At 38.5% G+C, this 15,714-nt stretch overlaps 1 protein-coding gene across 9 annotated transcripts in view; it reads left to right on the top strand.

The window, feature by feature from the left end:
• Nucleotides 1-15,714, top strand: part of Vps13b (vacuolar protein sorting 13 homolog B) — a 564,131-nt gene that overhangs the window by 40,683 nt on the left and 507,734 nt on the right. For all 9 annotated transcript variants that reach the window (XR_007973922.1, XM_052160919.1, XM_052160921.1 and 6 more), the window contains exons 7-8: nt 5,951-6,125; nt 8,891-9,156. Coding sequence is in view for 8 of the 9 variants with exons in the window: in XM_052160919.1 (XP_052016879.1) it covers nt 5,951-6,125; nt 8,891-9,156 (441 nt within the window). In the remaining variant the exon portion in view is untranslated. The remainder of the gene's footprint in view (nt 1-5,950; nt 6,126-8,890; nt 9,157-15,714) is intronic.

The raw sequence follows: 15,714 nt of genomic DNA on the forward strand, positions 1-15,714 counted from the left end.
ACATACCTTTATTTCGTTTATTGGTTTTTGTGCACGGTAATTATAATGAAAATAATAATGAAAATTATAATGAAAATTAACTTCATAAATATATGTGCTATTTGTTTTTACAAAAGGTTAAGTATTAGCTTTTAGATTTTTAACTTTTTATATAATGTGTTCTGGTAGAGATATTTTGGAGGCAACCTTTTCTGCAACTATAAATTTCCTTTTTAGTCTTGCTGTCTATTATTAGTCTTAATTTAAGTACTGAGGATGTCAGATAAAAAAGTAACAACAGACCCCGAGATCCAGTACCACTCAGGAACTTTAGCATAGCAGCAGTCTATATTTTAGTCCTTTTAAGTTGCTTGATATGATATGAAGACTAGTCATTTTCTTGTTTTGTTTTGTTTTTTTGGTTTTTTAAGACAGGGTTTCTCTGTGTAGCCCTGGCTGTCCTGGAACTCAGTCTATAAACCGGGCTGGCCTTGAACTCAGAAATCCGCCTGCCTCTGTCTCCCAAGTGTTGGGATTACAGGCGTGCGACACCACTTCCCGGCTGACTAGTCATTTTCTTAAACTGTTTTATAAGGTATGTTATGATAACCTAACCCAATACTTTTTTGAGTCTATTGGCTCAAAATTTTTACTGCTGCTGTTGAAACTGGGTCTAACTCTATAGCCCTTGCCATCCTTCAATTCATCATGTATCCCAGACTGGCCCCAAGTTAGTGGCAACTTTCCTGTCCTAGCTTTCTGTGTGCTGACCCACTATGAACTACCATACCAGGGTTAGTATTAGCTTTTGACCCATAGTTTCAATATGTAAATAAAATTTTAGCATACTGCATTTTTCCAGGATATGCCTTTTGATTCATGTAAATATTTGTTGTTCTCTAAGGTGCTATGTCTTTTCAATGTATGTAATACTATATACATTGTATATAAGCATAAATCTTGTTTTATTACCCACTAGTTTTTTGAACATTATCAGTTCTTATGAATATACCTATATAAAATCTTTTTTTACACCACATTTTAGTAAAGTACACTTGTAAAAAATATAAAAACATATCTTTTTGAATCTTTGAAAACTGATTTCCAAGAACCTTGGAATTTTCAACTTGAAAAGACCTTAAGGAACATTTTAATTCTCTGGGTGTGGAAACCAGGGCCCAGATAAGGTTGATATTGTATAATAAGTTAGCGGTAGCACTGAACAAGAGTGCTGGATGCCTGATTCCTGCCTGGCTCAGGGCTGTGTCAACTTCAAACAGGGTACGACACTTTTCTGGTACAATATTATGAAACATATTTCTGAGAACACAACCATAAATCTTTCTTTCCTCATTATATAAGAATTGCTATAATTTTCCCTTTTATTGAAAATTGTTGCTTTCTCATTTAATATATTCTGATTATGGTTTCTCCTTTCTCTACTCCTAATTCCTCCTTAATTTTCCTCCCGGCCAGATCTACCCCCTTCCATGCCTTTTCTGTCTCTTATTAGAAAACAGGCTTCTAAGAGACAATAATAAGATAAAATAAAATGAAGTAAGATAAAACAAAACTAACATCTTAGATTAGTACAAAACAGAAGAAAACAGTCCAGGGAAAAGCACAAGAAACAGATACAGATACAGATGCAGAGATCCCCTCATTTGCACACTCAGAAATCCTATACAGACACTAATTGGAAGCCATGATCTACACCTCCAGGGCCCGCATATTCCTTGTGAATGCTGACCCATTCTCTGTGAGTTCATGTGCATCAGCCCTGTTGATTCAGAGGGCCTTGTTTCATTGTGTTGTTTATCCTCTCCTGTGCTTAGACTCTTTCCATCACTTCTGCAGGGATCCCTGAGGAGAGGGATTTGATGCAGACATTGTGTTTAGGGTTGAGTGTTTTCAGGTCTTTTTCTGCACAATGTTTGGTTGTGGTTCTCTGTATTTGTTCCAACTGCCACAGTAGGAATCTTCTCTGTTGATGACTGAGCAAGCCAGTGATCTATAAGTGTAGCAGAGTGACATTAGGAGTCATTTTATTACTGTTCTTTTAGGAGAGCAGTAGTATTTTATTTTCCCTTAGGTCCCTGGGCTATCTAGTTTTGGGCTCTTTACAACCTTAGCAATGTTGTATATGGGTTCCTTCCTGTGGAGTGGGCCTTAGCTAAAATCAGATATTGGTTGGTTACTCCCACAGCTTTGTATCATTGTACTAGCATATCTTCCAGGTACATAGCCATTGGTAGATAAAGGGATTTGAGCTGGGTTTCTGTTCCTGTTTTCCTTGGGTAATGTCCAGAGTACTCTACTGTATTAAAAATGCTCGAACGAAGGGGTAAAGGCTCTATGTAGGCGTCAGCTTGGCCTCCCCATGCTCAGTGAGTTGTGTAGTTGTTGTCTTGTGCAATAGGGCCTTGACGGTAAAGAACAATAATGTTGCCTTCATATTAACATATATAAAATTTTGTTTCTCTTGATAGGAATCAGTCATCTATATTTCACGCTTATTTCTCACTATGTTCAGTCTACATTGGTTTAACTAAATTTGATAGTTTTTCTTTCTGTATTTGAACATATATTATTTATTGAATTTATATATAATAATATACCCCTGTATGTGTGTGTTATATATGTGTGAATATACACACAAATAAAAGGGAATGTGTTAATAGTTTAATAGTAAATAGTTAATAGTTAATAGTTTTCAGGGAATAAACTTGGCTAAATTAGAGAAAAGCATAAAAAATAAATTAACTAGAAGGAAGGGTTATTATTGGCATGTAATTAACCTGTGTGTTTTAAAAACTGATTAGCTGATGTTTTATTTTGAAAAGTGCCTTAGTGTAAAGAAGTTTGCTTATAAGTGGTGTTTTTGTCTCTACTGATTACCACATATCAGATTCTGTCAACTTAAACCCAACTGAAATCAGCTTTTGAGTGTTTTACTAGAATTATTATGATAGAAAATTTGCCTTTTTAAGTTAGGCCCCATTGTTCTGGTTCTGGAAATCTTTATTAAATGGATGTGGCTCACCTTTCCAATCACTTAGTTTTCCTTAATTATTATTAAATTTTGTTTTGTAATGTATAGACCCCCTTTCATAGGCTTAAGTAGCTTTTCAATCTCTTTGTAATTTGTATTAGGCGGTTACAATTTTCTATATTTTACCTGAAACATGATTTTTAGATTGTGTCATAAAAAATAAATGGGAGCATAATTTATTTTATTTTCTCTATTTTTAGAGTTTACACTGTATTTTTTTTATTTAATTTATTTTTTTTAACTTACTCACTTTACGTTCCACTCATTGCCTCCCACAGTCCTTCCCCCCTCCGCTCTCCCCTTCTCCTCTGAGCAGGTGGGGGTCCCCATGGATGTGTCCCCCCCCCAGCACTCTGGGAGGCTAGGTGCTTCCTCTCCTACTGAGACCAGATAAGGTCTCAGCCCATATACAGGCAACAGCTTTGGGATAACCCCTCTTCTACTTGGTCAGGACCCACGTGAAGGCCAAGCTGCACATCTGCTACATATGCATGGGGAGGCCTGGGTCCAGTCCCTGTATGTTCTTTGGTTGGTGGTTCAGACTTTGAGATCCTCAAGGGGTCAGGCTAGTTGATGCTTGGTCTTCCTGTGGAGTTCCTGTCCTCTTCAGGACCCACAGTCCTTCCTCCTTTTCTTCTGTAAGAATCCTCAAGCTCTACCCACTGTTCAACTGTGTCTGTTTCTTTCTGAGTCAGCTGCTGGGTCGAGCCTCTAAGAGACAACATGCTCCTTTCTGCAAGCATAAGAGACTATCATTTATAGTTTAAGGGATTGGGGCTTGCCTGTGGGATGGTTCTCTTATATTTTTGATTGTGAGCCTAGGCTATAATGGCTGAGTCATCTCTCTAGCTGGTGGGTCTCAAGTTGGGCTGGTGATTGGTTGGCCATTCCCTCAGTCTCTGCCCCCTCATACCCCTGTGTCTGCATTATTTGTAAACAGGATACATTTGGTGTTTTAAGTTTTGTTGGTGTATTGGTGTCTCTGTTGCTACACTGGGGTTTCTGCCTGTCTATAGGAGGTGACCTCTTCAGGTTCTATATATCCCCAGTGTAGTGAGTCACAGCTGAGGTCACCCACCTCATTGATTCTTCTGCCTGAATGTGCCCAATCTTGTCTATATCTTTTTTTTTTTAAAGAATGAAGTTTCTACATAAATTTTTAGTCATGTATAATTAATTCCTTAGAAAAGGTTTCTATAATTTTATAGTTGTAAATATCTTATTAATGTGTTTAAATTTTTTAAGGTTTATGAATCTATATCGAAGAAAGAGGTTTAACCAGGGTATATACCAGGATATATACCTATTATTGTTAAGGGACATATCCTACCATACTCTTGTCAGCTGTAAATATTTAAAAATATTCCCAATTTGTTAGGCAGGGAATGATAGTTTAACTGGCATTTATTTGTTAGAATTACGAAGTAAATCACTGGGCATTTGACTGTCAATATATTCAAGATCTGTATTTTGCTGGTGAGGAAACCTTTACAAATTGACTTTCAAATGAGTCAATATAGTTATGATAGTTTCCTTTCTTATTGCTTGTTTTGCCAGAATGGTTTCTACTAATGCTGTTGTCACAATGCACCTGCTTCAAGACTGTAACAGGTGTAAGGCTGTGGGTGGCCGTCATGATGTGGTTATTAGCCACGGGGCTATAAGAAGCCGGGAACCAAAGATAGTCTAAAATAATGTGACAGACGTAACTCAAGGAAAGGTTAGGCCAGGGTTGTGGTGCATTTGTATCTGATATCCTGGCTTTCTGGATACTAATGTGGGAGGATTACATGTTTAAGGCTAGGCTGGGCTACATAGCAAGAACCAGTTTAACAACCAGCAAGCTTGCCATCCAGCCATCCAGCCAACCAGCCAACCTAGTTCTTCTCTCACACAAATTCAGCAGCAGTTTTATATATTCTCCCCTTCCTCTCATTTTCTTAGCAATTCACAGCTTAGTCACTGTTGGATTCTTAGGTGGCTTTTAAGCAACCCGTGATTGTATTTGAAAGTTTTCTGTCCCCCCAACATAGACTGCTGGCTCTCCCCTGGAGAGTACTGTCATTTTGATGCCTTGATTTCCAATAATGATTATTATGATTCTTTATATGTTTCATCAATACTCTAATGCCAATTATTTAGAGTAAACCTAAGACTGGGTTTTAGACTTGATTTTAGTTATTCACAATAAACTTTTCAAGAGACTTGGCTTAATTATTTTTTCTTCGTATTTATCTAACAGCAGGAAACTATTACAGTTAAGCTGTGTTGACATTCCATAGTTGTCTCTTTCTTATTAAGGAGAACTTTTATTGTTATGTCCTATTTGGTAATAATCTTACTTTTTAAAATTCTTGTGTCTTGTTTTAATTTCTTTAAAAATTATCAGAAAATTCCTTGAACATAAAGTTACTTGATTTTATGTAGTTGATAATAACACTTTAATTATTTCCATACTTATATATTTATAGTGTGAGTCTTTTAGCCAATTTTAACATATGGTTTTAGGATGCCTATGATTAATAAAATTGTGAAGAGTGATTGAAATTTTACTAAAATGACATCATGAAATTAGATTTGACCATTTTTTAAAAAAAGAATAAGGGAGGAAATAGTCATATTTTCAGTTACCTAGTTATATAATTTCTCCTCTAGAATAATCTAGAAATCTCATATGATTGTATCTTGATTATTAGTTGTTTCCACAATATTTGTCTTAATCCGACTTACTTCTAAAGTATATTCATCACAGCAAATATTTTTTAATTCTTAAAATTTTAGTATAAATATTATTTTTTTATTATTAGAATTGCTTGCAACATTTGTTGGTTTTTACGTGTCTCACCGTAGGACATTAATCTACTTTAAAAGACATCTTCTTCAAACATCTTCATGATGCTTTTCTTTCTCACATTACAGATTCATACCTTGGTGGAGAGTCTGAAGCTTTCTCTCACAGATCAGCAGCTCCCTATGTTTATCCGTATCATGCAGCTTGGGGTTGCCCTGTATTATGGAGAAATAGGCAATTTTAAAGATGGTGAAACAGAGGACCCCACCTGTCTCAGTAAAGATACATTAGGAAACCTTACAGGTAAGTATAACAGAAACTTAATTTAGAACTATTTTTTTTTTTTTTTACAGAAATTGATGCTCACAGTCAACCAATGGTCTCAGCATAGAGCCCCCAATAGAGGAGCTAGAGAAAGGACTCAAGGAGCTGAAGGGGTTTGCAGCCCCACAGGAGGCACAACAATATGAACCAACCAGTACCTCCAGAGTTCCCTGGGACTAAACTAACCAAAGAGCACACATGGAGAGATCCAGGGCTCCAGCTACATATGTAGCAGAGGATGGCCTTGTCAGACATCAATGAGAGGAGAGGTTTTCTCCTTCACATTGGTTTTGTGAAGACTTTATGCCTCAGTGTAGGGGAATGCCAGGACAGAAAAGTGAGAGTGGGTGGGTTGGTAAGCAGGGGAAGTGGGGGATGGGATAGGGGGTTTTCAGAGGGGAACCAAGAAAGGGGATAACATTTGAAATGTAAATAAAGTAAATATCTAATAAACAACAACAATAACAACAAAAACTACTTAAAACTTTAAAAGTATGGCAGACTGAGGTCTATCAACAGTAAGTGACAGTTCCAGTCACTGTCCGTCCTGACAGCATTTGCTGAAGCCAGCTTGTTTTTATATGTCACCATTCTGATGATTGTCATAGTGCATGGTTTTTATTTGCATAATTTTGATAACTAAGTATTTCGAGTGTTTTCATAGGTACTGGCCTTTAGTAACTTATCCATTCTTGTAAAAGATATGTTAAATATTTCCCATTTTAGAGCTTTTTATATTTTATTACAAATGTGTGTTTTTATATATTCTTGCTTCAAGTCATATAAGTTTTCTTTGTCAGCCTAAAACTTGCTTATTCACTTTTAATTAAAACGTTATTGTGTGTGTATGCATATGTGTGTGTGTAAATGGCATGTGTGTGTTCATGATATGTGTATGTCTGTGCATGGTGTGTGAGTGTGGAAGTCAGAGGAGAATTTAGCGGAGTCTAGTCTCTTTCCCTTTTATGTGCTTTCCTGGGACAGAACTGAGATTAAGGTGAAATGCTTGACCTACTGTGTCATCTTGTGAGCTCAACCTTCTCAATTTTAATAGTTTATGGACACCGGTTTTAAGTTTTGATAAAAATAAAATCTACAAATTCTTCCTTAATAATTGCTGCTCTTAGGGCTAAGGAGTTGGTCCAGTGGTAAAAGACTATGCTCTGCAAGCCTAATGATGGGAGGTTGGGTCCTGAATCCACATGAACGTCAGCTGGCCTTGGCACCCACTCATCGTTCTAATCCTTGGAAGGCTGCGGCTGGCTCTGCAGAGTCAGCTGCGTAGGCAGGCAGCTGTGTAGTGATTGAGAGTGCCTGCCTTAGGGAGTGTGGTGGAGAGCACTGCGCATCTCTACACACCTCAGTGTGCTTCCACATGAGAACAGCACTTGTACACAGCACCTGCACATACATACATGAAAGAAAATATTACTGCTTTCTGGGACCTAAGAGAGTAGTGGCTAGGTTTATTTTATTTTTTTAATTTTTTATTTATTTTATCAGAGGAAAAGAAAACAATTTGGTTGTTTGCTTCTGGAGGAGTTTGGTTTAGTTTTCCTGTGGGGTTTTTTGTTTGTTTTTGTTTTTTGTAAAGCCAGGATGTTTTCTTCTCTTTACCATTTTATTGTATATGTCTATGTTTGGAAAAACTTGTAAAACTCTTGGAAAGTTTTGGCAGCTTGATAATGACACCTGTTGGGTCCTGTCTTTTTGTTCTCTGTACTTGGGGCTCCTTGAAGCTTTTAGAGCTGTGCATTCTCAGCTTGCATGGTTATGTGGACACATTTTGAACATATTTCATTTGTACCATAGAGAGTTCTGGTCACATGTCTTTTAGGTGACTTGTTTGCTGGAGATTTTTTGAGCTTTCTATGTATCTTAGTTTCTTATCTTTATTTGCATGTTTTATTTTATATAGTTTCTATTCCCAGAATAGCTCTGTGAATCATTTGCTTTTAGCTTTATCTACCATATTTTTGTGTTTGAGAGTTCAGTTGGGGAATCACGTGGTTCCTGTCTCTAACCTGTCTCAGCATTGTGGACTGCATGTCCTCTAGACAGCTGTTTAGTGTCCTGTTTTAACACTGTGATCATTATTATTTCTGGACCTGTTTCTGTTGTTTCACTTTTTCCTCATTATGTTTTTTATTTGCCTTAATAGATTTTATTTATTTTCATTTGTTTGCGAGGACAGTCTTACTAGCTGCCTGGTTTGGATTCAAACTGTTGGGTTCTAGCAGTCCTGGCTCAGACTCTAGTGTAGCCATAACGTAACTGTAGCCCCACTGTATCTGACTGCCTAGTAGATTTTGATTGAATACTAGACATTGTAGATTTTATCTTGCTCAGTTGTAGATTTGTTTGTGTAAATGTTTAATTTCAGTTCTGCTTAAGTCTGCTAGATTGGTACAGAGTTGCTGTCAAACCATTGAAGTTCCTTCTGTCTGCTACACTGTGTTCTCATCAAAGGAAGTCTCCTAAACTCAGCTTGAGTCTCCCCTTTCATGGATGTGGCTTACAATTTATTCCAGGCAGTAGGATGGAGTGCTTAAAGAGTTCATTATTCTTGCTTCCCATCCTACAGTAGTGTAGCCTTCATTGTCTGACAGCCATTGTGTGGAAACCTTTATTATATATAAATTCTCCTGGATATTTTAAGTGCTTAGAGAAAATATATTGGATTACAAAAGAAACTTCTTCTATTTAATGCTCTTTATTTAATTAAAATGACTCTTTATTGGCAGGTACTGAGGATGAAAGTAGAATAGATATGCAGTATCCTGCTCCGTACAAAGGCCAAGAGTTATATTCACAGGACTATGAGGAGACTCAGGGATGGGTGTCCTGGGCCTGGTCATTTGTTCCTGCAATTGTGAGTTATGATGATGGTGAGGAAGACGACCCTGGGACTGACCCTGCGTCAACCATGCATCAACAGAAAGCTCAAACGCTGAAGGATCCCATTGTTTCTGTAGGATTTTATTGCACAAAGGCGACTGTGACTTTTAAAGTAGGTTTTGTTTTCTTTTTTGTTGTTTTTCAAATCTGTTAAGTTTAAGAAATGTTTATATTTTAGCAGCATTGTAACTTTAACCAGGGAGGGGCAGGCAGCTTAGCAGATAAAAGGTAGAGTTTCATAGTTCTTCATAAAATTGCATGATCCTTCTAGCTAAATTCTTGAATTTTGATTTTTTTCTTGTTTTATTCAAGTTGTCTCTACCTTTCTTTCTTAATCTTTGTCTTATCTACTCCCCTGCTCTGGATCATTTGATTGGTATATAGATCTGCCTGCTTTACTATTTCTAATGTAGAGGTCCATATTAAAACAAAATCTCATACCTGGCCCTAGAGAGATGTGTTGGTGATGAAGAGCTCCTGTTTCAGAGGGCTGAGTTTTGGTTCCCAGTATCAATCATGTCAAGCTCCCAGGGATCCTGTGCCCTCTTCTTGCCTCTGTGGGGCACTGCGTTCATGTGATGTAACTTTCGCATAGACAGAAAGACACATAATTGAAAATAAATCTCAAAAAAAAAATCAATACTATGTTCATTTGGCCATGTTGATTTGCATTCTTGTCATTCATATGTTTGAAGTTCTTTTTCTTTACAGCCTTGCTAACACTTTTAATACTTTTTTTATTTTTTACTTTTAGATTTATTTTACTTCATTTGTGTGAGTGTTCTGCTTACATGCGTGTATGTGTACTATGTGTGTCTGATGCACACTGAGGTCGCAAGTTAGTGGATCCACTGGAAGTAGAGTTAGGATGATGGCAAGCCACCATATTGGTATTGGGAACTTAATCCATGTCCTCTGTGAGAGCAGCAGATATTCTTTACTCCTGAGCCATCTCTTTATCACATACTTTTATTTATTTATTTTTAAAATTTACTCTTTAATCCTTTTTTACAGTCCAGACTTCATCTCCCTCCTGGGCTACCCACCCTCATCCGCTCCCCATCCCATAATTCCCCCCTACCAGTCTCCACATGAATGTCCCTATCTCCCCATCCCCACCCCACCAGACCTCCCTACTCCTACTCCCTGGAGCCTCAAGTCTCTAGAGGGTTAGGTGCATCTTCTCTCACTGAGGCCAGTCCTGGTAGTCCTCTGCTGTATATGTGTTAGGGGCCTCATATCAGCTGGTGTATGCAGCCTAGTTGGTGGTCCAGTGTCTGAGAGATCCTGGGGGTCCAGGTCAGTTGAGACTGCTGGTCTCCCTATGGGGCCGCCCTCCTCCTTCTTCAGTTCTTCCCCAATTCAATCTTAAGGTCCCCATTATCTGTCCATTTATTGGGTACTAGTATCTGCATCAGACTCTTTTCAGCTGCTTGTTGGGCCTCTCAGAGGGCAGCCATGTTGGGCTCCTGTCTACAAGCACACCACAGCATCAGTAACAGTATCAGAGTATCAGGCCTCCCCTTGGGCTGGATCCCAATTCTGGCCTGTCACTGGACCTACTTTCTCTCATGCTCTTCTCCAGTTTTGTCCCTGCAGTTCTTTCAGATAGGTACAATTCTGGATCAGAGCTTTTGACTGTGGGATGGCAACTCCATACCTCCACTTGATGTCCTGTCCCTCCACTGGTGGTAGATTCTATAAGTTCCCCTCACTTTATTCAAGGTCCCTCCTTTGAGTCCTGAGAGTCTCTCACCTCCCAGGTCTTTGGCACATTCTAGAGGGTCCCCCCACCTCCTACCTCTTGAGGTTGCCTGTTTCCATTCTTTCTGTTGGCCCTCAGGGCTTCAGTCATGTTTCTACCCCCAATACCTGAACATGTTAGCCCCTTTCCCTCTCTGATCCCTCTCCCACTAAGGTCCCTCCTTTCCTCTCCCTCCGCATGGGGACTACTTTCTTCTCCCTCCCAAGTAGGATTGAGGCATCCTCACTTGGGTCCTTTGGCTTGTTAACCCTCTTGAGTCCTGTGGGTTGTGTCCTGGGTATTCTGCACTTTTGGGGGGGGCTAATATTCACTTATTAGTGAGTACATACTAATGCATGTCCTTTTGGGCCTGAGTTACCTCACTCAGGATGATACTTTCTAGTTCCATCCATTTGCCTGCAAAACTTAAGATGTCCTCGTTCTTAATAGCCAGTTAGTATTCTGTTGTGTAAATGAACCACATTTTCTGTATCCATTCTTCTGTTGTGGGGCATCTGGGTTGTTTCCAGCTTCTGGCTATCACAAATAAGGCCACTGTGAACATAGTGGAACATGTGCCACTGTGGCATGGTGACGCTTCTTTTGGGTATATGCCCAAGAGTAATATAGCTGGGTCTTCATGCAGATCTATTTCCAATTTTCTGTGGAACCTCCAGAATGATTTCCAGAGTGGTTGTACCAGTTTGCAATCCCACCAGCATTGGAGGAGTGCTCCTTTTTCTCCACATCCTTGCCAGCATCTGCTGTCACCTGAGTTTTTGATCTCAGCCATTGTGATCGAATTCATTGGCACGGGGAAATTTCCTAAACAGAACTCCAGTGGCTCAGGCTCTAAGATCAAGAAATAATAAATGGGACTTCATAAATCTGGAAAGCTTCTGTAAGGCAAAGGACATAGTTAATAGGACAAACCGGCAACCAACAGATTGGGAAAAAATTCTTCACTAACTCCACATCTGATAGAAGGCTAATATCTAAAATATATAAAGAACTCAAGAAGCTAACCACCAAAAAACCCAAACAACCTGATCAAAAATACGGTCTAGAGCTAAACCGAGAATTGACAGCGGAGGAGTGGCAATGGGCTGGGAAGTGTAATGGTCAGTGTCCTTAGTGATCAGGGAAAGCTGTACTCTCATTTCCTCTGCCCTTTCTTGTTTAAAATAGTTCAGGTTTTAGGTACTTTTCTATTTTCAGCAGTATTCAGCATATGTTATTCCTTTATGTAAGATATACCTTCAAATATAGTGTGATAGAAACATGTATCATTACAGTGAGGAAAAGGGAACATTCTTTTGAATAAGTGTATAACTAGTGCTTTGTTACCCGTTACATGTTTTTTGATATTATTTTGCCTTCCCTTCCTTAACTCAGCATGAATTTTGAGTTATTTGTTCCCTAGCTTTTTCTAATACCATTAACATACACTTAGCATATATATGCAGTTCTTAATTTTTGCAACAAATATTTACTTAATTTTTTTTTTTTTTTTTGACTTAGAGTCTCATGTAGGCCAGGCTGGACTCAAACGTTTTAATTAATAGCTGAGGGGTGACCTTGGACTTTTGATCCTGCTGCCTTTCCTTCTTAAGTGCTAGGATTATAGTCACCCACTGCTATAAAATATTTGTTAATATAATTTATTAATATAATTAATATTTATCACCAGCTCATAATTATAATTATAGTATAATTAATATCCATATAATTGATCATTAATGCCAGCTGTGTTTCAGGATTGTTTTTTGTCCCCATAAATATACTAGTGGTTACCCATGTAGACTGTTAGGACTTACATTGTAATTATAATCAATGAGATGTAAAGTATATTTATTAAGTGTTAAGTAGAAAAATGAGGAAAGTATTAGTGTTGCATTAAAAAGGAAAGGATCATGCGTTTTAAACTTGGTTGGCTGAGGAAGGCTGTCTTGTGAAGGAAGCATTTAAGCAAAGGTGTGTGAAAAAGAAAACCCAGTCCTCAGCATTTTAGGACTAGCTCGTGTAGATAACGCAGGCATTCAGGAATGGTCACGGAGACAGCTAGTTTAGAACACAGTGAGCTAATGTGCAAATAGTTTAAAACTCTCAGAGGCAGTGGAGGTTTGCAGTTTGAGAACTGCTTAGGTCATGTTAAACTTGTCCTTATGTTGAGAGAATAAGGAAGTTTTGAACAGAAACATTGTATGATGATGATTTGAATTATCTTCTAAGCTGGATCGTTCTGAGTGTTGTGTTGGATGGCTGTGTGGACATGGAGGAGGGTCTGCTTTGTACCCGCTCTGCACAGGCCTTAGGGTCAGATGGCAGTTTGCTGTCATTTGCACAGCTCTTACTTTATGCACTTGGTTTTCCTGTGCTGTCCTGCCTTCCCCACTGCTTTATGTGGTGTTAAATTCCAGGTTATCCACTGAACTGCTCAATATAGTAACTTATATTTTTACTAACTCACTATATCAAGTTAGTTCTTCGTTATCTGACATTTCTTGCCAGCAATCCACAGACTATGAGTTCTTAAACTGTACTTCAGGATGTAGTTTTTAAACCTTAATGTTGTAAGCAAAATCAGTAACTCAGAGCTTTTTAAATGATTTTTTGCTCATTCACTTTTAAAATTGAGATTATTATATTTTATTAACTTATTGATAAAAATTAATTACATTTCATAGACTCAGTATTGGCATTTATATGCAAAGTGTCTTTGGAGCATTGCACTGTGATTGTTACCAGTCAGTAACTATTTTTCAAAATGTAAAGCATTTGTGCTTCTCTAGGGAAAATGTGCTGATGTGTAGGAGAAAAGCATTGGGATTCAGGGTTCTGCTTGGATCTGAAGAATGTATGGACTTAATTTGTGGTTTACATTTTGGTCAGAAAATAAGGTCATGTTTCTCTATTAGCATTTTGAACAGTTGATATTTGTCCAACAAAAATCATGTCAAATTAAATGTAGCATTTTTGTAGTAATATTTAAGTTGTTCTTGTGATGTTTAAGTCCTTTTAATCAATTAATTGCTTTTTCTGTAGAGTAATTGTAGACAGCTGAAGGCTGATCGACTTTTAAAAATTCAATTTTACTTTAATATTTTAGCTTTCCAAATTATGTTTTAAAATAACAACTTTGAGAATACCATTACTAGAAATATTAAACATAAAGGCTTATGCTGTCAGAGAAAAAAATATAGAATTATTAGAGTAAATGAGAATGCTTAGTTGATTCTCAATAGAAAGTAATCAGGCTTAAAATTATAATTTCCAGTTCAATAACATTTGTCTTTAATTAATTTTTTAAAAATGAGATCTTTGTCCTTGCATTTCATTTTGAAGAATACTATATCTCCATCTTGAAGGAATAACAATAACCAAATCATTGCTAAACCCATGAAGTATACTTCCTGGGAGAAAGTGTCACAGTTGCAGAGAGGCAGCTGCAGTAGTGCAGAGTGTCTCTGTCCCCGTCTCCTCTGTTGGTACCAGTTTATGCTGTCGTGCTGTGTTAGCCGAACCCTAACCCAAACCTTATGCAGTACTGATACATTCTAGACTGTAATTTAGGCCTGTAATTTTATCTTTCTGGTCTGTGATGACAACTAGGTAGCCCGTTGAGTTCAGAGAAAAGGAGTTTAAGGTAGGTGTGCTTACCTACTTCCTGCACTCGGGCTTCCGAGGCAGGGACTTGCTGCAAACTCCAGGCCAGTGGGGTGTGCACGGTGAGCCAAGGCTGCATAGGCAGACAGTATCTCAAAAACCAACCAACCAAGCAATAACATCCAAAAAGGGAAGGAATTTCAAGCAAAGTATATAAAATTTGATACATAAAGCCACACAGTACAAGCTGCAGGGAAACAGCACGCTTTGTGTTGTGACACTGTCCATTGCCAGTTTCTAGCAGGTGAGATGTGAGTCTGCCTAAGTAGATCTGTGGAGGGATCATGTGGGGCGGGCAGTGGGTGTGAACACCCGCCATCCTGCCTCCCCTGGAGCCAGAGCCTTGTGGACTTGAAGGGCTGAGAAGCACCTAAAGAAATGTTTAGCATTCTTAGCCATCAGGGAAGTGCCAATCAAAACAACCCTGAGATTCTACCTCACACCAGTCAGAATGGCTAAGAAGAAAAACTAAGGGGACAGCAGATGCTGGCGAGGATGTGGAGAGAGAGGAACACTTCTCCATTGCTGGTGGGATTGCAAGCTGGTAAAACCACTCTGGAAATCAGTTTGGTAGTTCCTCAGAAAATTAGACATAGTACTACCTGAGGACCCAGCTATACCACTCCTGAGCATATATCCAGAAGATGCTCCTACATGTAATAAAGACACATGCTCCACTATGATCATAGCAGCCATATTTGTAATAGCCAGAAGCTGGGAAGAACCCAGATGTCCTTCAACAGAGGAATGGATGCAGAAATTGTATATATACACAGTGGAGTACTACTCAGTTATTAAAAGCAATGAATTCATGAAATTCTTAGGCAAATGGGTGGAACTGGAAAATTTCATCCTGAGTGAGGTAACCCAATCACAAAAAAACACACATGGTATGCACTCACTGATAAGTGGACATTAGCCCAAAAACATAGAATAAACAGATCACAGGAAACTCAAGAAGAAGGAAGACCAAAGTGTGGGTCCTTTGGTTTTTCTGAGAAAGGTAACAAAATACTCATAGGAGCAATTATGGAGACAAAGTGTGGAGCAGAGACTGAAGGAAAGGCCACCCAGAGACTGTCCTACCTGTGGATTCATCCTATAAACAATCACCAAACCCTGACACTATCATGGATGACAAGAAGTGCATGCCGAAAGGAGCCTGTTATGGTTGTCTCTGGAGGGGCCCTGCCAGAGCCTTACAGATATAGAGGTAGATGCTAGCAACCAACCATTGGACTGGGCATGGGGTCCGCAATG

The sequence above is a fragment of the Apodemus sylvaticus genome, chromosome 17 (assembly GCF_947179515.1).
Source record: "Apodemus sylvaticus chromosome 17, mApoSyl1.1, whole genome shotgun sequence".
Classification (NCBI taxonomy): Eukaryota; Metazoa; Chordata; class Mammalia; order Rodentia; family Muridae; genus Apodemus; species Apodemus sylvaticus.